The sequence below is a fragment of the Eutrema salsugineum genome, unplaced genomic scaffold (assembly GCF_000478725.1).
Source record: "Eutrema salsugineum unplaced genomic scaffold, Eutsalg1_0 scaffold_5, whole genome shotgun sequence".
Classification (NCBI taxonomy): Eukaryota; Viridiplantae; Streptophyta; class Magnoliopsida; order Brassicales; family Brassicaceae; genus Eutrema; species Eutrema salsugineum.
This window is the reverse complement of record NW_006256612.1, coordinates 11137669-11156837: the sequence shown is the minus strand read 5'-3', so window position 1 is coordinate 11156837 and position 19169 is coordinate 11137669. Positions and strand designations below refer to the sequence as shown.

At 38.8% G+C, this 19169-nt stretch overlaps 9 protein-coding genes across 10 annotated transcripts in view; 4 read left to right on the top strand and 5 right to left on the bottom strand.

Moving 5' to 3' along the window:
• Positions 1–1037, bottom strand: part of LOC18993586 — a 1947-nt gene extending 910 nt beyond the window's left edge. The window contains exon 1 of the mRNA XM_006417123.2: positions 378–1037. Within this exon, the coding sequence (XP_006417186.2) occupies positions 378–948 (571 nt within the window). The 5' untranslated portion in view covers positions 949–1037. The remainder of the gene's footprint in view (positions 1–377) is intronic.
• Positions 1038–2950: 1913 nt separating this feature from the next.
• Positions 2951–5234, top strand: LOC18993584 (transcription factor SCREAM2). The gene is made up of 4 exons (XM_006417121.2): positions 2951–4260; positions 4363–4575; positions 4663–4833; positions 4928–5234. The coding sequence occupies exons 1-4, from the start codon at positions 3331–3333 to the stop codon at positions 5009–5011; spliced, it is 1398 nt and encodes a 465-aa protein (XP_006417184.1). The 5' UTR covers positions 2951–3330; the 3' UTR covers positions 5012–5234.
• A 405-nt stretch (positions 5235–5639) lies between these two features.
• Positions 5640–6533, top strand: LOC18993583. The gene is made up of 2 exons (XM_006417119.2): positions 5640–5683; positions 6182–6533. The coding sequence occupies exons 1-2, from the start codon at positions 5640–5642 to the stop codon at positions 6531–6533; spliced, it is 396 nt and encodes a 131-aa protein (XP_006417182.2).
• A 235-nt stretch (positions 6534–6768) lies between these two features.
• LOC18993582 (putative F-box/kelch-repeat protein At1g13200) lies at positions 6769–8649 on the bottom strand (the record flags this gene model as incomplete). Its single annotated transcript, XM_024152307.1, is given in 4 exon segments — positions 6769–6858; positions 7585–8048; positions 8101–8323; positions 8326–8649. Coding segments are annotated over 4 exon segments (1101 nt in total), but the record flags the coding sequence as incomplete, so codon positions are not given.
• A 983-nt stretch (positions 8650–9632) lies between these two features.
• LOC18993581 (nudix hydrolase 12, mitochondrial) lies at positions 9633–11453 on the top strand. Its single transcript, XM_006417117.2, has 6 exons — positions 9633–10072; positions 10212–10335; positions 10444–10527; positions 10608–10757; positions 10850–11007; positions 11210–11453. The coding sequence occupies exons 1-6, from the start codon at positions 10002–10004 to the stop codon at positions 11289–11291; spliced, it is 669 nt and encodes a 222-aa protein (XP_006417180.2). The 5' UTR covers positions 9633–10001; the 3' UTR covers positions 11292–11453.
• A 340-nt stretch (positions 11454–11793) lies between these two features.
• Positions 11794–12616, top strand: LOC18993580 (ethylene-responsive transcription factor ERF088). Its single transcript, XM_006417116.2, has one exon. It carries the CDS (start codon positions 11833–11835, stop codon positions 12565–12567), a length of 735 nt encoding a protein of 244 aa, XP_006417179.1. The 5' UTR covers positions 11794–11832; the 3' UTR covers positions 12568–12616.
• A 111-nt stretch (positions 12617–12727) lies between these two features.
• Positions 12728–14748, bottom strand: LOC18993579 (glyceraldehyde-3-phosphate dehydrogenase GAPA2, chloroplastic). 2 transcript variants are annotated; one of them, XM_006417114.2, is made up of 5 exons: positions 14593–14748; positions 14393–14497; positions 13932–14236; positions 13587–13831; positions 12728–13362 (listed from the first exon to the last, which is right to left on the bottom strand). In XM_006417114.2, the coding sequence occupies exons 1-5, from the start codon at positions 14632–14634 to the stop codon at positions 12860–12862; spliced, it is 1200 nt and encodes a 399-aa protein (XP_006417177.1). In that variant the 5' UTR covers positions 14635–14748; the 3' UTR covers positions 12728–12859. The 2 variants fall into 2 exon arrangements, with proteins under 2 accessions (XP_006417177.1, XP_024008342.1); XM_024152574.1 differs by lacking the exons at positions 14393–14497; positions 14593–14748 and having other exon boundaries at positions 13928–14133.
• An 863-nt stretch (positions 14749–15611) lies between these two features.
• Positions 15612–16881, bottom strand: LOC18993578 (WD repeat-containing protein LWD1). The gene has a single exon (XM_006417112.2). The coding sequence runs from the start codon at positions 16802–16804 to the stop codon at positions 15764–15766; it is 1041 nt and encodes a 346-aa protein (XP_006417175.1). The 5' UTR covers positions 16805–16881; the 3' UTR covers positions 15612–15763.
• Positions 16882–16996: 115 nt separating this feature from the next.
• Positions 16997–19008, bottom strand: LOC18993577 (eukaryotic peptide chain release factor subunit 1-2). The gene is made up of 2 exons (XM_006417111.2): positions 18917–19008; positions 16997–18658 (listed from the first exon to the last, which is right to left on the bottom strand). Exon 2 carries the CDS (start codon positions 18608–18610, stop codon positions 17303–17305), a length of 1308 nt encoding a protein of 435 aa, XP_006417174.1. The 5' UTR covers positions 18611–18658; positions 18917–19008; the 3' UTR covers positions 16997–17302.
• Between the last annotated feature and the right edge of the window lie 161 nt (positions 19009–19169).

Genomic DNA, 19169 nt, shown 5'->3' with positions numbered 1-19169 from the left:
CAAAAACACTTACAAGGATCCTAACTAGTTCCATAGCAATATTAAGGTGCTGAAAGATTCTCTAATGCTAGGAAACACAAAAAGCTGTGAAATGTTTGCACCTCAAGTGACACCACTGAGAAAGATTCATAGCATCACAAGTAGCAAATGGTTTTTGTTTCTCCAAATAATCTACTCAAAAGATTTTACATTTGTCGCAGAGCAGTTTTCTAAGAACCAAGATGATTCGACCCTACAAAATTCGATCTTACAAGTTAATTCATCTCGTGCGTGAGTACTACCCAAATTGAAGAACTGGTCTCCAATTCAAAACGATACACACAGTGACACAGCCTTTAGGCTTTAGATCTAAAACTGAGAAATCCAAGAGTAGAAACCGTGAAGGATAATAATATAATATACCTGGCAAACGGAGACGGCCATGGATCTAGCTCGATCCAGAGGTGAAGAGAAGACGGAGGTGAATCGAACCCCTTCGGAATTTAAGAACACGGCGAGCGCCCTCGCCTGGCGTTTTCCATTAGGGGTGAGAGCGGCCAATTGACACTTGCCTCCAATCAGATCAGGCCTGAGGTTGAGATCGCATTCTCCGTGGCTGATGAAATAGACCTCTGTCACGGCGGCGCGGTCGTGCTCCCCCGTGGAGGAGAGACGGGAGAAGAGAGGCGGAGGAGGTGGCGCCAGGACGTTGTAAGGGTCCCAGACTTTGATTGATGGTCCGATTCGAGGCGTTCCAAGGGACGAGAGCTGAGGAGAGAGTGGAGAGGCAGAGGCGTGACAAGGTAGCATCTCAGGCTCTTGCTCGAGAACCTTCTTGACCAAGAGATTATCCAGCTCTGTTCTTCTGTTCAATCCGCCATTAACAACTTCCTCTTCTTCTTCACCTTCGCTTCCTGCTTCTTCATCTTCTTCTTCATCGAGTACCTGCGTAGACTGTGACGACCCCATCGTCTTTTTTTTGTTCAAAGTGCTCGGAAAATGCAGCAGCCAGCTTAATCGGATATACAGCGAAACCCATTTTTCAGATCTGATGATGGGAGTCGAAAACCTCTCTAATACACGGCCCAAACGTTACACAAATATTGGGCCTGACTCACATTTTTCCATTTTTGCAAAAATATTTTTGAATTTGAAAGAAAAGTATTTTTTGACAAAATTTTGAAAGAAAAAAAAGTAGCAAAAAACATTTTGGTATTTGAGATTCTTTCATGGTCCGAGCACTTTGAACAACAAAAAGACCATTTTTGAGTTTGAAACGATGGTCCCTGAACAAGTGAACATGAATCCCAACTGATGATGAAAGAGTAAACAAATAGTAAATGAAGGAAGAAAAAACGTACACCAAAAAACAAGAAAAAGAAAATAAAAGAGAAAAATAGACAAAAGGAGTAGGGAGGTTTTCAGAGTTTCTTGCGTGGCAAGAATTTGTTGTTATTTTTCCCTTTGTAAAATTGTTGTCCACATGAAGGTCAACGAGGTTCTTCTATACTTTTGATTCAAAAATCCTAACCTCCTCGGTGATTTTCTTGATTTCTATTGCGTGTCAGAACTGATGTCTCTTTATCAATGCTTTATATAAAATTGATGTTAGCGTTATCTATAATGTAGAAAATTGTGGGTGAGTAGTGGTAGATTCATAAATTATTTTTACCGAGTAAAAAAATAAAAATGATTGATGAAACCAAAGCAATATCAGAGATTTAAATTGATAGAAATTTAAAAAAAGATTTGTTTATGTACTAATTTTGAAAATATTTTTTGTTTTCGTTGAGAAACATTAGTTTACATACTTATGGAATATATATTTTTAGTAAATAGTAAAAATCAAGAATAGATAAACATACATGCATCTTTTCCACCGATATAAAAATATAACTAAAATATATTAATCTTTTTTATCATTCTTAAAGTTTAGTCTTTATGGTCTAGAGTAATTTAGAAGAGTATATGACTTGCTGTTTTAAGGTTTAGTTTTTATAGAGTTTAATTAAGGTTTCGTTTTAGATTATTTTGGTAACTTTAGAGAATATAGAATAGCTAATTTGGTATAAGAAAATCATAGTTTCTTATGACTCCCTTATTATATATTTATTTTCTTCAGTTTTACATAGAAAAAATAACAAAACAATTCCCAATAAAACAATCACTGAAATAACAAACATAACAACAAAATTTAATCTAACAATATCTTTATCTCTTTTTATGTTGTTAAAGAACATATATTTATCTTTTCTTTTTTATGTTGTTAAAGAACAATGTTTTTATCTTTACCAGAAGTAAACTCATGCTGTAGATAAACCATAACTGTTAATGAATCCAAAATCAAATAATCCTACTGTAGAATGATTCATGATAAAATGAATGGACATGTTTTATACACGTAAAAACTGATGGTATTTGCGATACTTACAATTTACAAAATCGGATTATATGACTGCATGCTCATAAGAAAAAGGAATGAGCATTGTGAAAACTTGTGTTGTTTTGAGGGTATATTTTTTTCTTTAAATGAGTGGAGGTAAAGGAAGATGAAAAAGGGACCATGGCCTCGTTGTTATTAAAAAAAGGGACCATTTCATCCGACAACTTTGATCCGAATTAATCTCGAAATATTTTCTTTTTTTTTTGGTGTCGAAAATTGATTCAAGAATAATTACTTATTCATGTCAAATTTATAGCTTAATATCCAAAAGGCAAATACAAGATGAATTTCTATTATGACCATTTTCATAGCTACATGTATTTTCAAATTTATAAAGTCAACCAAATTACAAATGTCAACACTTTTTTGAATTAATCGCTAATTTATCTCTGGTAAATTAATGTAATAACTAATAAGTAATCCTATAAAAGTTAAACATCCAAAAAAGGTAAAACTTAATAAACAAATGGTCGGAATTAGCCTTTGGTAATCATCTTCCTTGGATTTTTTTTACACTCTCTCACTCTGAACTAATTCCGCAGAAAAAGAAGACAGAGAGGTGGCAAATATGAAGTGGAGGTGAGAGACGGAAAGCAAAGATAGTCACGAGAATCAGTGGCAAGTCTTAAAGAAATTGAATCCTCAAAGACCTTAGCTTTTAGGGTTTTGAGCTCTGATTTTCTCTTTATCCTAGTCTCTTTTTTTTGTCTATCTCTATCTTTCTTCTTAGATTTGGCCTTTCTCTCCTCATAAGATCCTCGTGATTCCACTTTAACGCCTCCTTTTTAGAAAAGTCTCTGCAAATTATTCATAGTATTATATCTCTCCGTTTCTCTCGCCTTGTCTGCTTTTGAGGTTTCATTTTCCCACCTTCTCCAAAGTTTGCAACTTTTTTCAGTGAAAGAGCTATGAACGGCGACGGAGTTTGGCTCGACGGCGCCGGACAACGGTCTCCTGCGGCAAACGACGGCGGAGATAACGATGAATCTGCGTCGTGGGTCAGAAACCCAGAAGAAAACTGGTTCAATAACCCACAACCACCACCAAATCCACACGATTCTCAAATCCTCCTCCATAGCAACCAAAATGACTTCAGATTCAATGGTGGGTTCCCGTTAAATCCTTCAGAGAATCTGCTTCTCCTTCTTCAGCAATCGATTGATTCCTCTTCTTCTCCGTTGCAACCTCCCTTCACACTCGACGCTGCTTCACAACAACAACAGTCTTTCTTAGCTACAAAAGCTTGCATCGCTTCTCTCCTCAGCGTCCCCACCAGCAGCAACAACAACAACAACAATCCTTTTGATGAATTCGGCTTCGATTCTGGGTTTTTAGGACAAATCCATGGGAATCAGACTCCAATCTCGATGAATTTCGCTGGTATGAGTTCACGGCCGGAATTCCTCTCTTCCCGGCCGATTCCTCCGCCGGGAAACATCACCGGAGGTAATGGATTCAGTCCTCTGGAATTCGAAGGAGTCGCGAATGGCGTTTTCGAGAACAGAGCTAAGGTTCTGAAACCCTTAGAGGTATTGGCTTCATCAGGCTCGCAGCCGACACTGTTCCAGAAACGAGCTGCAATGCGTCAGAGCTCGAGTAGCAAATTGTGCAATTCAGAGAGTTCTTCTGAGATGAGGAGATCGAGCTACGAGAGAGAGGTCGACGACACTGGTACTGGAATCATCGACATCTCTGGGTTGAATTACGAATCTGATGAGCATAACAAAGGCAAGAAGAAAGGAATGCCTGCTAAGAACTTGATGGCTGAGAGAAGAAGAAGAAAGAAGCTTAATGATAGGCTTTACATGCTTAGATCAGTTGTTCCCAAAATCAGCAAAGTAAGAAAAACAAAACTAAAAGATTCTTCCTTTTTTTGATTCTTTCTTCTCCTAAAGATGTGATGCAGATTCTTGTGAGGTTTTTGTGGATTTTGAATGCAGATGGATAGAGCATCTATACTTGGTGATGCCATTGATTATCTCAAAGAGCTCTTACAGAGAATCAACGATCTTCATACCGAACTCGAATCTACTCCACCGAGTTCTTCAGGCTTGCACCCGTTAACACCGACCCCACAAACGCTATCTTACCGTGTTAAGGAAGAGTTATGTCCATCCTCCTCCTTGCCAAGTCCTAAAGGCCAGCAAGCAAGAGTAAGAATAAGCTCCTTTGTGGACAAAACCCGGATTATATCATTTGCTTAGTAAGAAGGCTTTGGGGGGTGTTTCTTTATTTCGCAGGTTGAGGTTAGATTAAGAGAAGGAAAAGCAGTGAACATTCACATGTTCTGTGGACGTAGACCAGGTCTTTTACTTTCCACCATGAGAGCTTTAGACAACTTAGGATTGGATGTTCAACAAGCCGTGATTAGCTGTTTCAACGGTTTTGCTTTGGATGTTTTCCACGCTGAGGTAATATATAAGTAATTAGATTATTATGTATTGATCACTTATATATAGTATTATGAGAGAATGATTTACTAGTTTAGTTTTGTTTTCTAATCAGCAATGCCAAGAAGGCCACGACATGATGCCTGAACAAATCAAAGCAGTGCTTTTAGACACAGCAGGTTACGCCGGTTTGCTTTGATTCCCACTTCGTTTGCGGAAACAGAGGGAAAGCATATGTGTGGAACAGAGCTTATATAGATCTAATCCCTTTTCTTTTTACTCAGCAATTTTCTTACTTAGTTTCATTAATCTTAATTATGTCTTGCTGATGAATTTTTGTTTTAGTAGCTTTGAAAAAAAAACATGTGTTTGGGTGCATAACTGCAACCTTAGCAAAATATTAAATGTCATTGTTTCTCAAAGCTGTGCTCAATTTTTTTTTTTTTTCATAATCAACGGATGAACAAGTGCATTTGATAGGGCAAAAGCTATTTATGTAAAATTCATATTTTCTCCGTAAACGTTTGAGCTTTGTTTTGTATTTTGATGCCTCGTTCCAGTTAGATACATAGATAATGGATCATGTAACCGAAAAAGAAAAAAACTACAAGAAATGCTCTGTTTTTTACATGCTTCCAAGTACATGCTTCCATTCTATATATATGAGATAAACTTTCGAAGTTTGAACATAAGGAGCAATATATTCTTGTTCTTGCAATACATTCCCGCTGTTGTCTGGGGATCGAATTTTAGCAGGTTGCTGGCAAAGCGATAGAAGAGCAATATATTCTTGTTCTTGCAATACATTCCCGCTCCTTGGTATACACATGCTGTCGCATAAGGGTAGAAGTAGACATTTTTATCTGCACCGGTAGACAACCAGTGGTCGTTTTAAGCCGTACATTTCGTTCTTCATCATTAGCGTGAAAGACACGTCTCCCACTTCAATCGAGTTCCCTTGAAATATGATGACTTGCAATACAAGGCACCAAACTAGGGCTTTATTGGCAACACTATTTTCTCTTTTCATTCCTCGCTTTTTTTGTCCCTTCTTCTTCTTTTCTTATAAAGACTTCTCTAATGCTGAACTCCTTTTCATTTTCCTTCTTGATGACACTTTAATTTGCTTTTGGTTTTATATATTTACACCGGTGAATCAGTCTGTATTGACGGAAGGAAAATAGTTTTGTAGCTACTGACGAGATAAACATATCCAAAAACCAGTGTCTATGGTCGGATAATAATAAAAAGGACCTAAGTTTAAAAAAACTTTGGTAAATTAAAAAAATTTATCTTCAAAACTGATTAATATGAGGATATACTGGAGAATTAGACATCTATTTAAAAAAATTATGTGAAATTGGCGAAGGCAAATTAAAGTTGAGAAGTGCGTGGAAGATGAAGCCGGAGAAGAAGAAGAGAGTAACAACGCACCGAAATGCAGCGAGGCCAGAATGAATTTCAAGACTTGTAAGTTTGATAACCCTGTCTACTATGCGCCCATTATTTCTGCCGAGGCCCGATTGGTTGCTAGGATGATAAGCGAGCTTCAAGCTGAGAAGGAGGCCGTTTTGGCTGGTAAAGCTACAGCCATTGCTAAGGCCTTTAGCAAGTTGCAAACAGGGGAGCAGCCACCTCTGCCTGCTGAGGTTGCAGCCATTGCTAAGGCGTTTCAAGATTTGGAAGCGAAAAAGAAGGAGAATGCAGAGGGAAACGCGTGATCATCAGAGCCGCAAAGGTAATGTGTGTTTGTATTTTATATATGTGGGCATCGACCCTTATCTTATTATTAATAAAACCTGGAGAGAATTATGTGTTAGATAATTTATGGTGTATTGACTCTAAATGAGAATTATGAGGTTCCAATGGTGTACACCATTTTGTTGATATAGCAAGCTAAATTAGTGAATTTATGGTATGGATCACTCTTACCACATTCCCGCATGAAGAATGCATTTAGAGTAAGGCTCTTTCAAGTACATATAAGTCAACAGCTTTGTCTTCAGGCAAGGTCGATGTGAAACTCAAGCCGAAATCAATTAGTACCTGAGTGAACACATTTCCCAATGGTCACTAATCGAGTGAGCATATCAGACCAATCTGAAAACAAAACACTTACCAGCTGATCTGTTCCGCTTCTGACTAACATGTTTAATATGGTCAAGTCACCGTGAGCCAAGCCTCCATCAAGGGTACGCCCGTTTTATTTGATTCCAGTTCTTTTTCAACAGAGAAGGAAGCATATGTGTGGAACAGAGCTAGATCTAAGCATTTTCTTACTTAGTTTCATCGATTGAATCATGTGTGTTTAGATGATAATTGTTTGATTGTAGCTTTGAGTAACATATGTTTTTGTACATAACTTCAAACCTTTAGAAAAATACCAAATGTCATTCTGTTCTTAAAGCTATGCTCAAGAATTTGTTTTAGCGATCAAGAACTGCAATTCATAGGCAAAAGCTCTGTTTTATTATTTTTTCATAACAGATATGAATTCATATGCTCCGAAAAATGTTTGAGCTTGGTCTTAGATTTCGATGTTTAAAATTTTTATAAGCACTGTACTGTGTAGCTTCATTCTTGTTGAACACAAACATAATGGAATAAAAAAAAAAAATAATGCTATCTGTACATGCTTCAAGATACATCGATCAAAGAAAGTAAGAAAGCAATCTATATATGAGAGATCAGACTTTGAAAATAAGGTTCATATTTCATATGTGAATGCGTACAGGATAAGCGGACAGATTTTGTTAGGGGATCGTATATTACCAGATTGCCAGAACCGCGATGTGATGAGAGCAATATCTTCTTGTTCTTGCATATTGCCACCACTTTCCAAGAAAACCCATCGTTAACCCAAGAGAGGGGAGAAGAAATAAAATCTATGGTATAAATCTTCTCCCACGTGTCTTCTGATGAATTCAGTCTCCAAATCTCTGTGTCTTTTGTTTTGCGCGTTGTGGACAAACACAAACGATTATCCAGATTGCACATGTGATAACAGTCTAAACTAGAAATAAGGGGATGAATCTTAGTCAGCAACCGGAATTTTTCGGTATGAATATCGAAAGCTATTACTTTGATTTCGATGATAGACGGTTCTACAAACCAATAAACCGACCCGTTAGCAGATGCCGGCCTTTCCCCACCTAATAGTCGATAACTTGGAGTGCAAGTCCAGTGTCTCCAAGCGTTTGCCCTAAAATCAAAAACCTCACACTCTGTGACTGTAACTCTCATGTTTGGACTGAAGGAGTTATAATGTAAAAGGGACTAATTTGAGACACACTAATTTGTAATCAGCAGTCTTCACGAATGCTGCAGAAGGGACTGATTGCAACCAACGCTTGGCATTCAAAATCTGAAACCTAGCCAGAGGAAGTTGTCTAAACCAACGAGTGGCTGCATTAACTACATATGTACATTCTGAGGTTTGGATGCAGAAGAGGCCGTCGCAGCTTTGAGAATAACAGGACCAGGTGAAGAACGCTAGAGGAAAATTCAGAGAGAAGTAAAGGATAAAAGAGAACCCGATTCTGAGCAAATTGTCTTAAAACCAATCTTTGTGTTTTCTGTGATTGGTATGATGTTTCCTGTGCATGATGGGTTGGAGAAGAAGACCATGACTTTGGGATGATTCACGTGGGATCGCTCGGCGATCTTCAAGTGTATCTCTGCGAAACTTTGGGACTCGATCGTCGATCTCCATTGTTTTGAGAGAGGCTTGAATCGTATTAGGGTTTTCACGGGAAGTCTTGAGAAGATTTCTTCTACCACGTCGTTTGATAGTGATGATGGAGCAATCCCTTCCATTGTTGACTTCTTTCTTCTTCTTCTTCTTCTTCTTCTTCTTCTTCTTCTTCTCTTATATGACTTAGTTGCCTCTCTTTCTTTTACACGCCTAAATGGCTAAACCGCAAATTCTTTGGTGTCAAAAAGTATACGACATATATAAGGAGAGACACTAGGGATTTAGTTAATCACAGTTTCCTTAATTCACATGGATTAGGAGGAAGAGGGAACGTATTATTATCCCACACAATTTAATTAGTCTATAACAATTTGTTATTGTAGATATTTTGACTATCCTAAATAGAATCTAAAACGTATTATGACAGTTTCCTTAACTCTTCTTATTCCTTCTTCTTTTCTTTGTGATGATGATGCATTCCCTTCCATAGTTGACGTCTTCTCTGATATGAATAAGTTGCTTCTCTTTTTATGAACACACTTAAGCCGCAAATTCTAACCTATAATGTGTACAATAGGGGTTTGGTAATTACAGTTCCTTTACGCACATGGATTAGGGAATAGGAAACGTATTATCCGACGCAATATACTCTATAACACAATAAACAATTTCTGGTAGATACTGTTTATGTTAACTATCCTAAATACTAAATGGAATATTTCCTTTGTATCTTGGATTTGCCTTTACGGTGAATAGGTCTAATGTAATCTGAGCTAAATTTTCAGTTTGCTTTTACATTATATATCTTACAAAACACACACACACACACAAAAGCCGATTTTTTTTTTTTCAAAAAAAAAACAAGTTAGCTTAAGTATTTGACAAAAATAAAGATTAAGGTCGAAACGGATTGAAAATACACTAATTCGGTTTCAATGGTCTTCTTCGAAACACATCACAAGATAAGTTTTCGAAGCATCAGTTATCGAATCATTCTCATTAGTGGAGAATACTCATGAGATAAAACTGTGTAATAAGTCAAATGCGGAATCAGATTCGTTAGTGACTTACTTCGAAATTGTGTGTTTTTATGGTTCTTCAGCATCTTCGAGCGCAAGGTCAAGAATTAACAAAATTAACTTCTTCTTCTTTTTCAGAAATTTATAAATTGATTATATAGAGACAGTTGATGGTTACAAAGCAATGAATGCTCGTTGGTCTACTCCTCATTCTTCTCCGCAAAAATAGGAATAAATTAAAAGGAAAAACAAAAACATTTTTTTTTCCCATTCTTCTGTGATTTTGAGATTGTCTCTCGTGAATTCTTTAATTCTGGAAAACAGAAACGAAATTATTTTCAAAGATGAAGATGATTCGCCATGATCATGTTTCTTACTAAACCAGAAGAGGGCATTTCAAGAACGTAGCAGACGCAATCTCTCGATTCTCTGTTTCTTTGTTTTTGTGTCGAAATATTTTTCTCGCAGATTCATCAATGTCGGTTCTTTCATCTCGGACAGGACGAGATCGTCAACGTTACGACAACAACTTCCGTCTCGTTTCTGGGTAACCAAAAAGATCCTGTTTTTTTTTCTCTCTTTATGATTACCAAATTTTGCAAATGTCGAAATTTCCACACCCACAAAACACCTAAATCAGAAAAGAAAATTGTTGATTTCTTAGTGTTCGCTACACATATACACAGATGCATTCCGTATAGACTGATTAAAGATGTGGAAACTGAAGAAGACACAAGTGCTGACTTTGTAAACAAGCTTGAAGTTCTTATGGTTTCATCTCCTAATCGACATGATCTTGTCTTCCCTAAGGTTCTTTATTTCTTTTGTGATTTCTTTTGATAAATCTCCCTCTTTACTGTCTTTTTGCAGTTGCCCACTTTTTGAAAACTCATTTTTTTTGTGTAATTTTTTTGTTAGGGAGGATGGGAAGATGATGAGACTGTTCTTGAAGCTGCTTCTCGTGAGGCCATGGAAGAAGCAGGAGTTAAAGGAATACTTAGAGTAAGTTTTTAGCTGTCTAGAACAATAACTTTGAGAACGTTTGTTAGATTAGAAGATGTGTTTTGGGTTATTTGTTTCAGGAAGTTTCATTAGGAGTTTGGGAATTTAGAAGCAAAAGTAGCAGCTTGGAGGATGAATGTTTTGGTGGATGCAAAGGATATATGTTTGCATTAGAGGTAACCGAAGAGCTCGAGGATTGGCCAGAACGAGAGAATCGCGAGAGGAAATGGGTAATAAAATCTCAAAACATTATAGTATATATTATCAAATGACCGATGACTTTTTTTTTAAAAAAAAAAAGGGATTACATGTAACTATGCAGTTGAATGTTAAAGAAGCATTGGAGCTGTGTCGGTATGAGTGGATGCAGAGAGCACTTGAAGAGTTTTTGAGAGTAATGGAAGAAGAAGGAAAATTGAGAACAGAGGAAGGGACAGTGCAGGATTCTCCAAAGCTAGAGGAGTGTCAAATAGATCCTTGGTACTGTTTTGTAGTTAATTAGCTTATTTAATATCTTTTTAGCTTTTGGATTTAATTGAAAAGCTTATCCTACTAATGTAAACAAGTTGAGACATGAGAAGCAAAATGACTTCAGACACATATGATACAAGATCATCTCTAATCTGTCTTTAATTCTGATAGCTTTGTCTGTTTTAAGTGATAAAGATACATTTGTATTTAGGTATGCAATTTGGACACCAAATGCAAGAAGACAAAAAGACACAAAAGAGAAATCAACTAATCACACACACTTCAATGCTTGAGGATTGACTATAAAATCAACTGAATTACCCTTAAAATCCAAATCCCTAAGCATATGTCACATGTTCTCCCATTGAAAGTTTAGTTAGGCTTCTTGACATTTGAACAGCTTTTGTCTTAATCTAAAATGACAATGAATGTCCTTGTCACCACTTGGCTTGGCTCCATACATTCTTTAAAGACTTGGTTTATTCTTTGGTTATATGTAATGTAGTTGTAATGCAATGCAATGACACAAGGTGAATAATCGCAGAGACCATGTAGCTAAAGTGTGGAAAATAGTAAGCAAAAGGACAAAAATGGAGACAATGTGAAACACTTTCTTGTTCCTACTGACACGTTTTACGAAGGAGATGTAAGACTTTGGAGTTAAATTCTTGTAACTTCCAACTAATTCCTTGAATTTAATGCCAAAAGCCAAAAAGGCATCAACCAAGTTCACACAATCTTTTGCTATTCTCTCACTATATATAGAAAATAGCAGGCTAAAGATCCACAGAGACACTTAGAGAGAGAAGCATTGATCTCTGAATGTTGTGAAACATGTTGAAATCAAGAAACAAGAGCAAAAGCAAACAAGAGAAGAAGTCACAAGAAGTGAAGTACCTTGGAGTTAGGAGGCGTCCATGGGGAAGATATGCAGCTGAAATCAGAAACCCTTTCACAAAAGAAAGACACTGGCTTGGAACATTCGATACAGCCGAAGAAGCTGCTTTCGCTTATGATGTAGCTGCTCGATCCATCAGCGGATCTCTAGCTAAAACCAACTTCTTCTACACTGAAAACATCTCTTTGCAAAGACAACCACAACAGTTATTACAGTCATCTTCAGACAAAGATTTTGTTAACCCCTTCGTGTCTATGGGACCTGATATGAGTTTGGGATCTTCTAGTTTCCGTTTTCTTCAAGATCAGCCACCAGAAAACAACCATTATGTTGCTGGTCCGATCCCCTCTTTTTGGCAAGAACAACAGTTTTCTGCTAATCTCACTAACGCTTTCTTAGATTGTTATGATGATGATCATGTTGGTAAAAAAAAAGAGGTCTCTTTACCTTCTTTTCCCAATGATATTTCAAGCAGTTTATTTGGTCTTCAGGACAACATTGGTGAATACGGCGATGCAGACCATACGAAGGCTGGTTCTGTTCTCAGCGTTGATCCTTATTGCTTTGAGTATGACTTCTTGTTAAGCAACATGCCCACTTCTCTTCTCGACGATGTTAATGGAGATTTTCCTCAGGTTACTGAGTCTTCTTCTTCTTTATCTTACATCTGATTCGAATCGACTATTATCACCTTTCAATCTTTTGCTTTGTTGGCTCTTTTGCTTCTCCCATGAGATTTATAATTTGTATTACAAATCTTTCTCGTATGTTATATAAAAAATTATTGTATCTTCTCCTTAGTGTCAGAAGACATCCCCAAATCAGAGGATGTAGCATGTTTGAATCAAGTTTATTACTATAAATTGTAGAGCACAAATACATAAACTCGGGAACTACAATTATACATTCCGAATCATATAACAGTAAAAAAAAAAAATGGAGCAGACATCAATAGTTGAGTCCTCACTTCCAGTTATTGGCAACAATGTCAGCCAAATCAACAACTCTCTGCGAGTAACCCCATTCATTATCATACCAAGCAATCACTTTAACCATATCATCTCCCATAACCATTGTGAGAGAAGAATCGATGGTCGAGGATACATCAGAGCACCTGAAGTCAACAGAGACAAGAGGCTCATCGCAGACATCGAGTATTCCCTTAAGCTCTTTCTCAGCTGCATCTCTGAAAGCAGCATTGACTTCTTCAGCAAAAGTCTTCTTGGAGACCTGCACGACTAAGTCAACCACTGAGACGTTAGGAGTTGGCACACGCAATGCGATTCCATTGAGTTTTCCTTTGAGGTTAGGGAGCACGAGAGCCACGGCTTTAGCTGCTCCAGTAGATGTTGGAACAATGTTTAGAGCCGCTGCTCTTGCTCTCCTTAGATCACGGTGGCTCGCATCCAACAACCTTTGGTCACCAGTGTATGAGTGAGTAGTTGTCATTGTACCCTTTATGATCCCTACCATGTTAACAAACACACAAAAACCGATTCATCTCCGAGTTCACACAATTAGAAACAACCAAGAAGGATTAACTCGAAGTACCCCAAGGCTTCCACTAATCCAAAGTGATGTTTCGTATAAAATTAACTAAAGTTTAGTCTTTTCGTTACTATCATGAAATCATCATTATAGGCTAATTATCTGTATTTCCAACACTATCAAGATTGTATGAGAAGTTTACCGAATTTCTGGTCAAGAACCTTGACGAATGGAGCAAGACAGTTAGTAGTACAAGAAGCATTGCTGATGATTGTATCTTCATGACTGTAAAGCTCAGCATTGACACCACAAACATAAGTTGGGATATCGCCTTTTCCAGGTGCAGTAATCAGAACCTTCTTGGCTCCAGCCTGAATGTGCTTTCCAGCACCTTCTCTGTCCACAAACACTCCGGTTCCTTCGATGACCAAGTCAATGCCTAATTCCCTATACATCATCATCACCAAATTTTTTTCCAAAACGTTCAGCAAAGATTAAGATTTATACTCGGGTTGATAAGGATATGGGAAGTGTTTCTTCAGCTTACCCCCAGGGGAGATTAGATGGGTTCCGATCAGATACAATCTTGATGATCTTTCCATCAACAGAGAGAGCAGAGTCTCCAGAAGGTTTGACGTCAGCGTCGAAGATTCCAAGAGTTGAGTCGTATTTGAGGAGATGCGATGCTTGTTTGACACCACCAGTGTCGTTAATGGCAATGACATCAAGAGGAGAGTCTTTGCGGCCATGCCAACACCTCAAGAAGTTCCTCCCAATCCTACCGAAACCATTGATGGCTACCTTAAGCTTGGCCTCGGTCACTCCTTTCCTGTATCCACCATTGCTTCCCATCTACAACACAAAACAGGAAGAAGAAAAAAAAACGCAGTCATGGCTGATCATGGCATGGCTTGTTCACGTGATAAATAGATATACAATGGTGGATGAATTAGACACAAGAGAGAGCTCTTGAGTTTCTAGAGAGGAATGGTGGAAAAAGGAACTCACAGCAGAAGTCTGGAAAGAGACGAAGGAAACAAACTCATCGGAGGAAGATTTCTTGGCAAAGGGAAGAGCAGAGGAGTTTCGGAGTCCTGAGAACTCAGTGAAACCCTGAAAAGCAAAACATGAGAGAAAATCAGATGATATGATAAAAACTTGTGAAGGGGCCGTAAGATAATGAGGAAGGAAGATGAAAAAAAAAAAACCTGAAGAGATGGTTTGGCCACAGAGAAAGTAGCCGAAGCCATGGCTACCAGAGAGAAGCAGTGTATAATGTAGCAGCAGAGAAAAGAGGACAGAAAGCAATGTTGAAGCAGAGATTAGTAATATAGGAAAGAGAATTGCTGAGTTGGAATCAAAGAAGATGAGATTCTGGATAGCTTTGTCATTCGTTTGTATGGTTGTGGTTTATCACTCTCTTCCCTCTTCACGTTTTCTATTGATTCAACTGATCTTTTCTTCTCACTTGGGCTTCACAAGTGGGCTTCTCCATCATGTGGTCACATTTGCACAACAGATGTTTTGTACTCATCTTGCGACATACCTTCTTAGGACCATTGAAAAGTCAAAACGATATTTTCTCTGACATCTCTTTGCTGCAGATAAAAATCACAGATACCTTCACATAATCTGAAGCCATTTACAAGATACACCTCAGTATTTTACATAAAATACCACAAAGTGCCAACCGTACTAAGCCTTTGATCAAGATGATGATCAATCCCATCACAGAAACTCAGTTTAAGCCGCGGGAATCAAAACGATGAAATAAAACTTACGTATCAGGAGAATCTAGCCTCCAATTAGTCCCATTTTTAAGCAGTGCATCAATATCACCACCCAGATTGATCTTTTAGTACGGCGATCAATTAGTTGAAATGTATATATACTTGACAATATTGTAGCTGATGTTTAAACACTGAGGTTAAGGTTTCATAAAAGCCTACTTGCAGGTCTAAGTGAGACTTGTCTTCTGTAAATTTTTGCGCATATTCAAAGACAAGAATTTTAGGAAATGAGATGTGTAGTTTAACTTTAGCTTTCCGTTGCTCTGAATCAAATACAAAACTAAACCTAGCTATACAATACAGAGGTACACACTTCTTATGGAATAAGACTGAAAAGATTGTGCCAAGAGAGAAGTGATGAAGCAAAAGTCAAGATTAAAGGATCAAACTTTCTTATCAACCATACATCAATAAGAGTCGGTGGAAGCTTTTGCATATCGAGGATAGTAAAGAGATCAAGCATATTCATTTAACAGTCAGTGCAAGCTTTACATCTTGAAGATAGTAACATTAGAGAGCAGACCTCTTAATACGATAGAAAATGTGGTAACCTAACGTGACAAAAGATCAGAAACTACAGAAAGAAAGATCAAACCCTGAGAATTTGCAGCTTCGTTGAGAAAGCAATAGCGACCCAATCAGGCTGAGAAGAAGACCATTGCAGCTGCTCAATCTCAGCACCAGCTGTGTAAGCAAGAATAGGGTCAAGACCACCTTCAATTTGCTGTCCCATGGAAGAAATATCCCAAATCAAAGCTTGTGAATCGTCTCCTGCAGTACAGATGTGGCAAGAGCTATGAGGAGCCCAAGCTATGGCATTGACACTAGCTTGATGTCGCTGAAGCTCAACCACCGGAAGAGCTGGAAAACGAATGTCGAGCACCACGACTTTAGCACTGTCCATGATAATGGTAGCCATATACCTTGGATCCTGCTTGTTCCAACCAAGACGCACCAAAGGAGTGTCTGGCTCAGAGCTCTCGTAGATAATCGTCGAATGTTCCTTATCACGAAGATCAAATACCCTCACGGAGCCATCAGCTGAGACGGAGGCGAAGACGCCAACTCCACCCCAAGCAATGTCGAAGACTTCCTTGTCATGTGCTATAAGCTGAGTATCAACAGCTTCACGCTCGATGTCCCAGATTGTACAAGTCGTATCGGTGCTCGATGTTCCGATTCGGCGTGGCTCAGCTTCGTTCCAATCGAAGGAAGTCAAAGGACCACAGAACTCGCTGTTCTTGTTGCTATTGAGACAAGATTTGAGCTCCACGCGGGATTGATCGTCGGCGATACGCCATAGACGAAGGAAATCGCTTGAGGTAGCGAGAAGATCGGGTCGCTGGCATTCCTTGTCAGGGATGAAAATGGTCTTGGTGGGTGGGTAAGGATGCTCGAAGGAGAGATTAGGGTCTGAACGGATCTCGCCATTGGATTCATCGAGCTGCACAATCTCGACTCGGTTCGGGTACTGCTCGAGCAGGCTTGTGATGGCGAGACGGTACTTCTTATCGCGACGAACGCTCCAATTCATTGCGTAGATGTGCCATGGCGCTTCGTATGTGTAGATCTCTGATCGTTTCTGCTGCTCATCGGAACCATCTTGGATCGGATCGCTGCTCGTGCCCATCGTTGCTTCAAATCTGATCGTTTCCGATCAGAAGAAACCCTAGAAACTTCGCTTCTATCACTCTCCCTCTCACTCAGAGAAATGGATAAATCTTCCTAAATTAGTACCGATATATTAATTAATTCAGATTACAAAAAGGGTAATAATAAACGACGCCGTTTGAAACAACAGATAAATTTGGGATAATCGATCGTCTTCACCAATAGATTATCTCTGAAAAAAAGAAAACAGAAACTAGGAACCAAAGATGTTCAGAATCCTCAAAGTAGGATCAATTACAACACAAATTGTCTAGCAAAACACAGAAAACTGTTGGAGAAGAAAAAAGCGTAAGAAAGAGAAGCTTTTCAATGTTCTATAGAAGACAAAAAAAACTTAAAATTTCTCTTCTTTGTTTCCCTTTTTTATAGTTCAAACCCTTCTTGATAAAAGACCATCTTATGCCACATTTCCCTCACTGTATCGATCTGAAACCATCACCACCAAAAGTTTTCCACTTTAATCAGAATCTTCATAAAGTTCACCATCCGATAAATCATCAAAAGTCCTCATATCAAGCTGGTAACGGAGCATACCACCGATCCCACCGAAACCTCTGCAAAACTGTGACCCTTCTTGGGATTTGTTGGTCACAAATTCAAGAGTACAACCAAAACGTTTGTACTCATTCGCAAACCATTCGAGCAGAGGCATCTTGTCCTGGACTTCTAGCTCGGCATTAGTCTCTGCATCATGGAAATTGCTTTGATCAGTCTCTTGATCTTTCCCAAAGTGTTTCACCACTATTTCTCCGCTCGTGCTGTTCTTTAGCTCGTACCTGTTTATATCCAGATTCTCCCACACGATAAGGGTCTCGATAGCACCCATTTCTAGAGCCTTGAGAGTATCGTCCACACCGAAAACATATTTCCCAGTGTCTTGACTTATCTCCTCAAAGTACTTCCCAATCAGTTTCTTCTCCTGTATGAATTTCACATTCGAAAGAATCTCAGCAGACAGCTCAATCGCTTGGTTGAAACCGTTTTCGCCTCCGTAAGAAACATCCACTACATTCAATATCTTGGCTTGAAGACGAGGATCAAACAACTCTGACTGGCTGAGCTCAGTCTTGAAATCAGCTGAACCAGCAAGGATCAGACCAGCGACATTAGGCTGACTTGTAGCTGGATTGATGTAAAACTGTGTAGCAAGCTCTGCAGTTTTCCTAACATAGTTGTGTCTCTTCTCCATCCTAAGACGAGCAAAACGAAGCGCAGATTGTCCTCCTCTTCCGTGCTTCTTCGGGAGATCAACAGTAAACTTGTGAAGAACCTCTCTAGTATTCCCACTCAGAGTTCCAAACAGTGTCCCGTTTCCATCCATGACGATGAAACCAAACTTGTCATCAGACTCTAGAAGCTCGTTCAATGCCTCGGTATGGAACTTGTTGTCACAGAGGTACAAGGAAGCATTGATCGGCCTAAAGGGCTCGAAATCAAACGTCACTTTCTTCTCCTTACCGTCATCATTCACAATTGTGCCGGTATAGAGAACAAGTCCATTGGTGGGGACCTTGTTGTAGAGCTTCAACCTCTGTTGAGCAGAAGTAATGGCAGACAAGACAGATTGACGATTCACTCGACTCTTGATGTTTGAAGCAGTTCCATATTCATCACCAAGCATCTTGGTGACACGAGAGACCTGATCACGAGGAGGCATAATAAGAGAGATCATGCTCGTTCCATTACCTCTTGCGGATTCGAGACCCTTGATTAGTTTCTTAATCTTCCAAATCTCGATGTTCGTATCTGCCTCCTGATCTGCCATTTTCTTCTCTCGAGGTCGAAGATGGAGAACAGGAAATCAAAAACCGACCTAACAACACAGAAGAACAGAAATCAAACGGAGTGTGAAACACTGAATACTGAAGATTTAAGCTTCTCGTCGTCTTTGAACAGCGTGAAAATTCGGATACAACACTACGAAACCGAATTGGGATAATAAAAAACACTACGAAAGGTTTCTACTGAAGTAAAGATCGAAGCTTTACAATAAACTGTAATCAAAAGGTAACACAATAGAACAGATTTAATCGATATGCAGAGAGAGCGAAATCGAGCAAAAAGAACGTACCTTTTCTCTCTCTATCAGCGACTCCGGCGGCCTCTCCTCCCAGAAGTGATTCGCCTAGGGTTTTCCCAAATTCTACCCCCAAACCAATCACGTGAAACTCACGTGCAGGAAACCGAATTAATTTCGTTTCCCAGAAATCCGGCAAAATAATTGGGTTTATCTTCAATCAAAGGGCCCAGTAACCAAAATTCGGCCTAATAAGGCATCTGTGTTAACCGAGGCCTACAAGACCAAGCCATTGAGAAACTGCGTG